The 12,844-nt window shown below is 38.5% G+C and overlaps 1 protein-coding gene across 4 annotated transcripts in view; it reads left to right on the top strand.

Annotated features, from left to right (window-relative positions):
- LOC126272717 (asparagine synthetase [glutamine-hydrolyzing]-like) overlaps positions 1–12,844 on the top strand; it is a 230,219-nt gene that overhangs the window by 168,645 nt on the left and 48,730 nt on the right. For all 4 annotated transcript variants that reach the window (XM_049975754.1, XM_049975753.1, XM_049975752.1 and 1 more), the window contains exon 7: positions 5,333–5,510. In XM_049975754.1, coding sequence (XP_049831711.1) covers positions 5,333–5,510 — 178 coding nt within the window. The remainder of the gene's footprint in view (positions 1–5,332; positions 5,511–12,844) is intronic.

Below are 12,844 nucleotides of genomic sequence, written 5' to 3'. Positions count from 1 at the left end.
CAAGTTACTTCCTGCAGTGATACAGAATTATCCTACTAAATTCGCTTGATGGTTTGTTGGTATCTCAATTAAATATTCTGAATGATCTGCACTTATGGTGTGTTATCTACTTATTGGATATATGTTTTTACATTGCGAACTATCTGTCTTGGGTATCACTAAGACAATGGGGCAGCTGTGGTCCCCGCAATAGGCTACTAGATCTTTGGAAACATCACTGTACTGTAAAGTCAAGGCTATGTAAGTCTAAGTTCCAATCTTGTGGAAGACAAACATTTTACTTCTTCTGTGACACAGTTACTATCAGGCACATTGAACATCAGTGTGGAAATCCTAAGAAAATTTTTGCATCGTAAGACTTCTTGTAACATTCAGGAACCAGTCGATCTAAAGATAAGAATCAAATGACATTGCAGAATTTTCATCCATCATGGCACACCTCTACTGCAACAAATAGGTCCAACTCTCATTTCAGACAACCAGTTATAAAAGCCGCAAAAATATTGCATTCACCTCTGATGATGCCAAGTGAAGGATACAGGATTGCACTGTAGTTCCAAATTCACATTAAACAATGTGTCTCATTGCAGCCAACTATAGGTTAAGTTGTTCAATGACAGAGGAGAAAGTCACAGTATGTAGGAACTCTATCACCAGTAAGCTTTATTACAGTAATAATTTCATTTTAGTTAATGAACCAGTCACCATTGAGGGCCATGGGAGTTTAGTCCATCTTTTATTTGAACTTGTGATGTGGAAAATATTGCTACTGGAAAGTGATTCAGTCTCTGATCTTCCCTTTTACAGAATTTGATCCCTTCATGATGATAAAGTTCCGTCAATTTGTTTTTTGCCTAAGATTCCAAAACATTTCTTGGTTCAAAACCAGGCCGACTGAAAGTTTCACCATGTCTTTTCCATCTCTAGCACATGCACACCTACCTGCTGGTGGAAAACAATTTTGATGTTTAACATCTCTTCATGCAACGTCAACAATAGGTTATGGTTTTGAATCCAAGTCAAACATAGAACTTTTCATCTCATCATTTCAAGTTCAAACATGTCAAACCTAGCTACTGGTCATGTGTGGTCAACAACATTATGTGCAGGGTTTGATTGCCAGTAGAAACTTACGTTTAATTTCCATTCATGAGTAGAAAACATTGTCAATAGGTGCCATGTTCGAATGCTATGATGGCAAAAATGATTCATTTATCTCACCATTTCAAATTCAGATGTCTCACTACTGCTGAAAAAAATTGATATCTGAGATTTGATTGCACTTGGTTACCAATCCAATTAGGTGCTGGGTTCAGATCACCATCTAACAGAAAAATTTATGTTTTGTTGTTTGAACTGTTTTACTTGTGAGTGAAACCAGATCTAACATGTTGCATGCTTAGTTAACAGGGTTGATAGTTGCTTGATAGGAGTGCCAGTCCAGTACAAACATTTTTGTCATGTAATTTAAAGTTCAGATTTGCTGAGTGATACTGGCTAGAAGTTAGATATTTCTTGTCTCTTCATACCTAGTCAGCAATGGTGATTAGTAATATATTGAGTCTCATTCAGGCACAGAAGCTTTGTTTCAAAGCTTTGACTAGCAGTGCTGGGTTTGAATCCATATCCAAAACAAAACGCGTCATCATGTCATTTAAAGTTCAAACATATGCACAACAGCTAGCTCCTCGGGAATAATTTAGATTTTGAGGGTAATAGGTGACTTTTGCACTGTACATAGACCCTTGTGCCATCACTAGCACAGAAAGTTATTAGTGACAAACTTTTGATAGTGATGTTTCCATAGAGTGCTTGACTCTGTTAATTGAGGTTTTTCTAAGCAGTCAGTTCATTAACCAGTTTATGCAATACAAATTGCTAAGCAAACAATATTTAATAGGTGGTTGCTAAAACTTTTAGAGAGCAAGAATATTTCAAATTACTATAGAACTTAGGGATTCCAGATAGTCTTGCAAAATACCTTATATATATATATATATATATATATATATATATATATATATATATATATATATATATATATATATATATATATATATATATATATATATGACGATGTAAATAAAACAGAAAGAAACTTCCACATGGGAAAAATATATTAAAAATAAAGATTCCAAGACTTACCAAGCGGGAAAGCGCCGGCAGACAGGCACATGAACAAAACACACAAACGCACACACAGAATTACAAGCTTTCGCAACTGGCAGTTGCTTCGTCAGGAAGGAAGGAAGGAGAGGGAAAAATGAAAGGGTGTGGGTTTTAAGGGAGAGGGTAAGGAGTCATTCCAATCCCGGGAGCGGAAAGACTTCCCTTAGGGGGCAAAAAAAAAAAAAAAAAAAAAAAAAAAAAAAAAAAAAAAAAAAAAAAAAAAAAAAAAGGACAGGTATACACTCGCACACACACACACACATATCCATCCGCACATACACAGACACAAGCAGACATATTTAAAGGCAAAGAGTTAAGGGCAGAGATGTCAGTCGAGGCGGAAGTACAGAGGCAAAGAAGTTGTTGAAAGACAGGTGAGGTATGAGCGGCGGCAACTTGAAATTAGCGGAGGTTGAGGCCTGGCGGATATCGAGAAGAGAGGATATACTGAAGGGCGAGTTCCCATCTCCGGAGTTCGGATAGGTTGGTGTTGGTGGGAAGTATCCAGATAACTCGGACAGTGTAACACTGTGCCAAGATGTGCTGGCCGTGCATCAAGGCATGTTTAGCCACAGGGTGATCCTCATTACCAACAAACACTGTCTGCCTGTGTCCATTCATGCGAATGGACAGTTTGTTGCTGGTCATTCCCACATAGAAAGCATCACAGTGCAGGCAGGTCAGTTGGTAAATCACGTGGGTGCTTTCACATGTGGCTCTCCCTTTGATTGTGTACACCTTCCGGGTTACAGGACTGGAGTAGGTGGTGGTGGGAGGGTGCATAGGACAGGTTTTACACCGGGGGCGGTTGCAAGGGTAGGAGCCAGAGGGTAGGGGAGGTGGTTTGGGGATTTCATAGGGATGAACCAAGAGGTTACGAAGGTTAGGTGGACGGCGGAAAGACACTCTTGGTGGAGTGGGGAGGATTTCCCTAAGGGAAGTCTTTCCGCTCCCGGGATTGGAATGACTCCTTACCCTCTCCCTTAAAACCCACACCCTTTCATTTTTCCCTCTCCTTCCTTCCTTCCTGACGAAGCAACTGCCAGTTGCGAAAGCTTGTAATTCTGTGTGTGCGTTTGTGTGTTTTGTTCATGTGCCTGTCTGCCGGCGCTTTCCCGCTTGGTAAGTCTTGGAATCTTTATTTTTAATATATATATATATATATATATATATATATATATATATATATATATATAAGTTCTGAATAAGGATTACAGTATGATTTCTATGGTAGTGTTATGGGTGTTAGTTGTCTCAGGTGCTAATGAGAAATGTCACTTATTACAATAAATTTGATTTTACAAGTTTTATCTCTAACAATGTGCTTCCTGATATTTAAACTATTGTCATATTAATTTGCACCTGGACTCATTGCCATAGGAACAGTTTTATCTAGTAGTCACTTGCAGTTATTGTTATGTGTAGTCAAACAACAGTACCGAAAAGAGATTACAGGATGTGCAAGAAAGTTATGTTATGTGGACTGCGTTCAAATCAGGTGGAACACATTCAGGTTGTTGAGATACTTTTGAGTGTATTAGTACGAATCATTGTCAACATTATGACTGTAAGGGCAAGTGTATATAAAAACTGGAAAATCAAGAATTATTTTTATGATTTGTTCGTCTCCAAATACAGGGATTGTGAGTAAGATATTTATTTATTAACTTATACTAGTTGCTTAAGAACAAACATAGGGGAAATCTTTTCCAGTAATATATCAAATTCAGACGATGAAAGTGTACCAAGTTCTAACAGTTATTTCTTGTTCAACCTCAGCTTTCTCAATATGTTTATGTGAGTGAATTTTAGATACTCTATATACCAGCTTATCATCCAGCTTTGTTTTCTTTTACTTGAAAGAAATGAAAGCAGTATGGTCTTCTTTACCTTAAAATTTGAACCACACTAAGTATTCCACATTTTTATCAAGTAATCTAGTGAGAAATTCAGTAACAGTGCATAACAGTATTGCACAGTAATGGTGACAGTGTTCCATGTGATGGATGCACAGGCCAGTCGTGTGTATGATTAGCTGCAACGTGAAGACATCATGCACCTGGAGAGGGAAATTCATTCCACAGACTTAAATCCAACAGAACATGTGTGGTACACTGTAGACCAAAGGGTTGCAGCTGTGATGGCACAAGCATGGAGCATTGTTGATCTCCAGATAGCAGTTGTCCCTCATTGGATGGTGTTACTCTAATTCTTGATAGATTCGTGATCCACAGTTGGGAAGTTATTCTGCATCCTGTATGACCATGCAGGTTCATAATACTTCGTATTTACACCCCCAATGGACAGACACTGTGCACATTTTAAGTGCCACTCTCAGCTCAGCACTAGTTTTCTGGCTTACATGGTATATATATTCACATGTCATAATGTTGCCAGGGCACCTTTCAGTGCACACATTATAGTAGAGCTAAACGTGAAACAATGTATTTCAAGGATTCCTTAAGTTAAAGAGTTCACTGTGTGCATGTTGAGTACAAATGTGTTTCAAGCTATTTGCCTAACTGTTTGTGTTTGGTTTTCTCTTCCTTTTCATTCAAAATTTTCATTGGAGAGCTAAAGCCTCTCTGATCTTGTTCAGGTAATTGGGCCTATTTGTTAGTGTCAAAAGAGCTGAATCATGTCTCTGTTTCAAATGTATTAAGTCAGTTTCAGAACAATAAAAGTTTAGATTTCATACTGATGCCATTCTTTGTTGAGATCACTGTTAAAACTATTCAAATGTGATTGCAGGTTGTTTCCACAAGCAGTATTTAAGAGTGTCTAACAGTAGCATTAGCAAAACTGATTTTTTTCTGGCAAGTCAAAATTTTGTGGAAAAGTCTCTTATTGGTTTCTCTATTTCCTTCACAGCTTTAATTGTAGTTAGTCACAGAAAGCCCAAGTTCATCTGTTGGTTTCACTGTACGTGCAAGTACTACAGCAGTATTTTTTTTTATCTTTTACCATCATAGATTTTCTTTCATAGAGAAATGAAAGAAACTTCTAGTACATTGTTTGTGACACTGTATGTACAATACATTGGCTGACTGATAAAAATAAGTATTTAATTATCACTGCTTTAGTATTTACTTATCACAGCTCAATGTTTAATCAGGAACTAACTTTAGATATATTCATTTATCATTAATCTCTTTTTGTTCAGACATTTTCTATAGGTATGGATAACAGCCCAGACATTATTTGTGCAAGAAAAGTGGCTGAGTATCTGGGGACAGAGCACCATCAAGTCCTATTTACCCCTGAGGATGTAAGACAAGTGCTGGATGATGTCATACATACTCTCGAGACCTTTGACATTACAACTATACGGGCTTCTGTGGGTGAGTCTTGCATCGCATACAATGGTCAACAGCATTCATTCATTTACTTGCCATCATGAAGGAGAGCATACATGGGTGTGGAATTAATCCAGTTATACATTAACAAAGAAAGCAATAAATTTTTGACAAAATAATTTAATTGGATAGACAAAAAACTACTCGCCAAGTGTTGGCAGAACACACGCATAAAAGGAGGTTATAATCAGTCAAGCTTTCAGAGACAGTGGTTCCTTCTTCAGGCAGAAGAGGTGAAGGAAAAGGACTGGAGATGTCTAGGAGAAGGGGTAGATTTCAGGGAAGTCATCCTGAATTGTGGACCAGGGGAGACTTACTGGATGGGATGAGAAGAAAAATCTGCCCCTTTTTCTAGACACTTCTGCCTGAAGAAGGAGCCACTGGCTCTGAAAGCTTGACTAATTTTAACTTTCTTTTATATGTATGTTCAGCTGCCACTTGGTGAGTAGATTATTTTATCTATCCCATTAAATTATTTTGTCAGTTATACATTAAGATACAGAAGCAGAAACAGCAGTCTATTCCTGTAACAACAAATTATGTGTAGAACTAACATACTCAGACTGATAATTATGGGACTATCTTCTACATTACTTTGTATACATGTATGTATAATAGAAGGAAAATAGTTACTTTGAAAAGAACCAAGCTCCTTCTCTTGTACACTCAGTTTGCTATTTGTATCTAAGCCTTTATTTAATTTTACTACTATCAGCTCTAGCCGGCCGCGGTGGTCTCGCGGTTCTAGGCGCTCAGTCCAGAACCGTGCAACTGCTACGGTCGCAGGTTCGAAACCTGCCTCGGTCATGGATGTGTGTGATGTCCTTAGGTTAGTTAGGTTTAAGTAGTTCTAAGTTCTAGGGGACTGATGACCACAGCAGTTGAGTCCCATAGTGCTCAGAGCCATTTGAACCACTATCAGCTCTATATACCAGAAAGGGAGATCAATTTAATACGAACATTACGGTTACACTAAATTTACATCGCAGAGTTCAAATAATCTACTAAATTTTCAAAAGCGTATCTAATAAAATATACAATCACTTTCATATTTTTATGCCCACTTTTGCACCAGAGTATAAACTCCATTCTGAACCCTGAAGAGGAATGCATAGTCTATATGAAAATTATTTCTTCTTCTAGTATTGTGGTTGTGAATTATGTAGTTCATTGTAAATTAACTTTCATTATTAACTGCAAGTACCATTAGGGAATGTACACTCCTGTCCAGAACAGAGCACTGTGAATGACTAGAGATAGGATGTTCATATTCACAGGACATGTGCATTAGTGTATTCTGCAGAAATGATTGTCATTTCAGTCACTCGGTTCATCATGTGTCCGTTGCCTAGAGGACACAGTCCACCATGGGCCCTGGTAACTTATTCCATGCATGATGGCTGTGAGATGTATAAGGCACGAATTGCATCCTTAGGTACAGCCATCCATGCTACATTCCCGTGGTTCCAAAGTTCATCTGTGGTGGTTGTCATTTCATTGGGTCAGAGCACTGCACCCATTGTTTTACCATATCCAACATGTTTTTGACTGGCAACAAATGTGGTGATCTGGCCAGCTAGAGCAAAAATCTGACATCCTGTGACACCAAGAAGGCACATATTTATGCAGCAACATGTGATCATGCATTATATTGCTGAAAAATGACAACTCAGGTAATGTGCAGAAAGGATGTTGCTGTGGGTCACAGAATGTCTTTCACATAGGTCACACTGGTCACAGTGCTCTGGACTTGCACCAGCTGTGATTTGTGGTTGTACCCAATAGCAGCCCACATCATAAGGCACTGAGTTGGCACTGTTTGTCTTGTGCAATAATGCAGTCACTGTGATGCTGCTCTCCCGTCTGCAGCGAACCAAAATGCAGCCATCATTTTCAAACACACAGAACCTGGATTGATCCGAAAACACCCATCCGGCGCCAATCCTGTCCCCAGTGACACCTTTCCATACACCATTGCCATATAGCATGTTTCTGCACATTCGTGTAAGGTTAACAGAGAAGTGGACAACATGCACCTAACCCACGCCATAATAAATGGTGATGGACTGTCACCTATGACAGTGTATAATGTGTTACATTGTTCTGCTGATGCACCATAGAACCATCTAGTTGCGTTCTACTGCCTTAGGTGAACCGTTCAGCACACACACATTGCACTACTGTAACACTTTGTCCCACACAAGCAGCAATTTTCTGGTTGGATGCATCATATTCTCTCATGTCAATTATGTGCCCTCTTTCAGACTGACTGATTTTACGGGTCAGTTCATTCATACATCTGCAAGACATTGTATACATATGCTCAAGTCACACTGATCCATTACTTTTAGTTTACAGCAACAATGAGAGCTACAGGCACATTTTACCACATGTAGTGTTGCTGTGTGATATCGATGTTGACCCTAAACTCATGTGCTGACACAGTTCAAAAGCTAATCATTTCTGCAGAACATACTAATGTACTTGTCCTGTTAATATGAATGTCCTATCTCTAGTTGTTCAAGATGTTCTGTTTTTTTCTGAACATTAGGATATGTATTGCATGGAAGTGTCCCTGAAGAGGCTTGTGCAAGGGGTTTGATTGTCAGACTACCACAAAATTCTTATTCCACCCTCCGTAGGATAAATACTTTTTTTACCTTAAGTGCATAGCCTCAATATTATGCCATAGGACAGTACTGAGTGAAAATATGCAAAATATGTTAGCAATCCTGTTTCCAGGTCAGCATGGTGAGAAAGATTTCTCACTTCAAAGTAGGTAGAATTGAACTTTTTGGTTGACTTATCCATACTCTAGTATAATCATAATTTATTATCCATCCAGATGCCTGGGGATTTCACACATACAACCTTATTCAGCATTTGCCCATTGATCTCCACTTGCAGTACTTGCAAGTCATTTTTATTTGTTTTAAATTTCATAATATACATATACAAGATTAAGGGTAAAGCTGTTTCCTGTGAACCAATAGTGAATCTGTTCCTCTATTCTCCTGTCTGAGTCTGATATGGGTGTGTTTGTGCCATTTATCAGTGTACTTGTGTCAGATGTGAAAATTACCAAACAATCAGTTTAATAAGCCACAGCTGCAAAATACTAACATGAATTCTTTACAGACGAATGGAAAAATTAGTAGAAGCCGACCTCGGGGAAGATCCGTTTGGATTCAGTAGAATGTTGGAACACGTGAGACAATACTGACCTTATGACTTACCTTAGAAGAAAGAGTAAGGAAAGGCAAACCTACGTATCTAGCATTCGTAGACTTAGAGAAAGCTTTTGACAATGTTGACTGGAATACTCTCTTTCAAATTCTAAAGGTGGCAGGGGTAAAATACAGGGAGCGAAAGGCTATTTACAATTTGTACAGAAACCAGATGGCAGTTATGAGAGTCGAGGGACATGAAAGGGAAGCAGTTGTTGGGAAGGGAGTAAGACAGGGTTGTAGCCTCTCCTCAATGTTATTCAATCTGTATATTGAGCAAGCAGTAAAGGAAACAAAAGAAAAATTCGGGGTAGGTATTAAAATCCATGGAGAAGAAATAAAAACTTTGAGGTTCGCCGATGACATCGTAATTCTGTCAGAGACAGCAAAGGGCTTGGTAGAGCAGTTGAAAGGAATGGACAGTGTCTTGAAAGGAGGATATAAGATGAACATCAACAAAAGCAAAATGAGGATAATGGAATGTAGTCGAATTAAGTCGGGTGCTGCTGAGGGAATTAGATTAGGAAATGAGACACTTAAAGTAGTAAAGGAGTTTTGCTATTTGGGGAGCAAAATAACTGATGATGATGGAAGTAGAGAGGATATAAAATGTAGACTGGCAATGGGAAGGAAAGCGTTTCTGAAGAAGAGAAATTTGTTAACATCGAGTATAGATTTAAGTGTCAGGAAGTCATTTCTGAAAGTATTTGTATGGAGTGTAGCCATGTATGGAAGTGAAACATGGACGATAAATAGTTTGGACAAGAAGAGAATAGAAGCTTTCGAAATGTGGTGCTACAGAAGAATGCTGAAGATTAGATGGGTAGATCACATAACTAATGAGGAAGTATTGAATAGGATTGGGGAGAAGAGAAGTTTGTGGCACAACTTGGCCAGGAGAAGGGATCAGTTGGTAGGACATGTTCTGAGGCATCACACAAATTTAGTATTGGAGGGCAGTGTGGAGGGTAAAAATTGTAGAGGGAGACCAAGAGATGAATACACTAAGCAGATTCAGAAGGATGTAGGTTGCAGTAGGTACTGGGAGATGAAGAAGCTTGCACAGGATAGAGTAGCATGGAGAGCTGCATCAAACCAGTCTCAGGACTGTAGACAACAACAACAAACATTGTGTCATCAGTATACATCACAGCTTTTTTAAGGGTTCTGCAATATCCTGAGTAAATCATTTGTACAGTCAAGATGAGGAGGGGGCCAAGTATAGAACTTTGTGGGGTACCATAATTAATGTGTCTCTACTCTGAATTTAGTCTAATTCCTGTTGTTTCATATGTTAAGTGACACCATGTTTTCTAGTGTCAAGATATGACTCCATCCATGCGAAAGGAAATGTCTTTAATGTCATAACATTTTTGATTTCCCAAATATAATATTATCATCTGTTCAGTAGAAGGCCTTGGAAAGATCACAAAAAAATGCCATCATGGTAAATTTTCTTGTTTACTTGTAAGAGAACTGTGTTTGTGAGAGCTTATATTGTGTCCTCAGTAGAGAAGCCTTATATAAACCAAGGTAATTCTCCAAAAGGTGGCTCAGTATTCTGTTGTAACCTCCTTCTCAAAAATCTTTGAGCATCTGGGGAGGAGTGATATGGAAATATATTTAAAGGTTAGTTGCTTATCTCCATTTATGTAAATGGGGGGTTACTACTACATGCTTCAGCCTTTACAGAATTAAACCCTGACTCCACGACTGGTTATTGATGTAATTCAATGGGCTGCTGCCAACACAGCTTAAGAGTTTAGTACTGTGGCTGAAATAGATTGAGGAGCTACTGCTTTTTAATGACAAAGTGTTTTTATGATCTCTCTAACAGTTGAGCTGGCAAAACTGAAGTACGGTGGTAGAGCATTTGGTGCTTAGATAAACAAGTGTAATAGATCTGTTTTCAATAGACTGTTTCTTGTCTTATTATTTTTGGTTACTGATAGGAAGAATTCATCGAATTTAATACGCAATTTTTTGAATTTAATATTATCTGTCTCTTCCACCCTCTGTTAATCCATGATTTCGTACCAGCCTTGTCCATCCAATCCTTGTTATGTCTATGAACAGATACAACTGGTGATATTTCAGAAGGTTTTGGCATTGTTTTGCATGTGAAAATGATCATTAGATAAGTTTAGTACTGTCAGCACAGCATGAAAAGACAACAGTGTAGTCCATATTTTCATGTCCACTTGTTTGTACAGTCAAACAATGGAAATGGCCGAAAGCTATAATCGTGGGAATCTTTTTGTTGTGTGTATCACGACTCAGTATCTCCACTATATGTTTCTATAGTCACAGTTTTAGCACCTTTCATGGCAATGGTTCTGTCACTTGGCACATTAGATGTCAGAGGAGTTTCATCCAGATTCACTATTTGACTTACAAGGAGAGGCCGCCTACTTGTCATCGCCGAATTCATCCAAATAAATGGTACATGCAGGGCTTGGTGAGACATGAAAGTGCCCAAAGTGGGAAATTTAGATAGCCAAGCATTCAGAAAATGAAAGGAATTTTGATACAGATTTATGAACATGAGCACCTTACCAGTTGTCCCTGTGACAATACGTTTAGGAAGCGGTGTTTGGCTCAGCGGTAAGAGAATGGATTCGTATTGAAAGCCTCATGGGTTCAACCCAGCGGCAAATATTTTTGTGCTCATTGGAAAATATATGATGAACTGCTCCAAGATGAAGATGGATTGCCAACGTGCAGTATCAAAGTAATACCCCCCCCCCCCCCCCCCCCAAATGTATGTATGCCACTAGTGCAACCCTACGATGTATATTTTTATCGTCAGCTAAAAAACCTAATAAAGAATGTCAAAACTGCACTTACCTCATCGAGAAAGAAGAAGAAATCATTTTCTGAGAAGTTTGCATCAAACTACATTTCATTATACATCACGAGCTATCCTTGCATTTATTCAGTGACATGCTGCATTACACATGGTTCGCTGCTGGACTGTTAGATGAAGGAAGCTGTTTTCAGAATGTCAGTCAAGTTTGTTTTTCTATGGAGACATTAAAATAATCACGTCACTGCAAAAAGATGGCATTTATAATGTGCGCAAGATGCGGTCAGGATTATTCCTTCCCCTGTTTCTTTGCTGAGTATCAGCCCGGTACATGTAATGATCAATTGCAAAAGAATGGAAATATCGATTTACATCTACATCTACATCCATACTCTGCAACCCACCTGACAGTGTGTGGGGGAGGGTACCTTGAGTACCTCTATCAGTTCTCCCTTCTATTCCAGTCTCATATTGTTCCCGTGTACTCATTAACTACCATTCCTTTTTAAATGTTTGCAGTCCCACATTTCATCCTATGCCTATAGTTTTTGTGCTTTTATAAATTAATAAAATAACATATATGATTTTGCAGTTAACTGTGATGTCAGTAGTGTATGCATTGCCAAGGAACACAAAAATATTTACCACCAGGCGGAGTCAAACCTGTGACCCTTTCAATGAAAATCTGATCCCTTACTGCTGAACCAAAGATCGCTTCCTAAACACACTGTTACAGGCACAATTGATGAGCTGCACATGGTGATAGAGCCATATCAAAATTCCTTTTATTTCCTAAATGCTTTGCCATTTTTAGTTTTAGCCATTCAGTCCTCTATTTGCACATTGAATCTTCCTCATTTGATTTCAGTTCTTCTTTACTAACACCCCAATCAGAAATAGTTCTTTCTGATTGTGGAGCACCAAAGTGCCGCACAAGTGCTCTGTTTCCATGTTTTTCTGCATATGATATTACTTTCAATGTGTAGCCTGCATCACATTAATACCTTTTATTTTTTTCCGTTACGAAACTAATTACTAACAAAAATATTGTACTTACCGATAATACAAATCACTTTCAATTCAAGTTCACTGGCACCGTAGACTGCAATTATGTATGATAGGCTAGAAAGTGTTCTGGGTTTGTGATAGCAGGGCAGGAGGGAGACAGTGTTAGCAACTTCTTGAATCCCCGCATCTCATGTTTGTCGTATTGGTGCAGTGCTACTGCCAGTTGAATCCAATGTTGCCAGGTAGAGATAGGGTTCCCATGGCATCATGTTTTTAAG

This window comes from Schistocerca gregaria, chromosome 5, assembly GCF_023897955.1.
Source record: "Schistocerca gregaria isolate iqSchGreg1 chromosome 5, iqSchGreg1.2, whole genome shotgun sequence".
NCBI lineage: Eukaryota > Metazoa > Arthropoda > Insecta > Orthoptera > Acrididae > Schistocerca > Schistocerca gregaria.
Note: the sequence above shows the minus strand (reverse complement) of the source record. Positions and strands in the feature narration are given on the sequence as shown.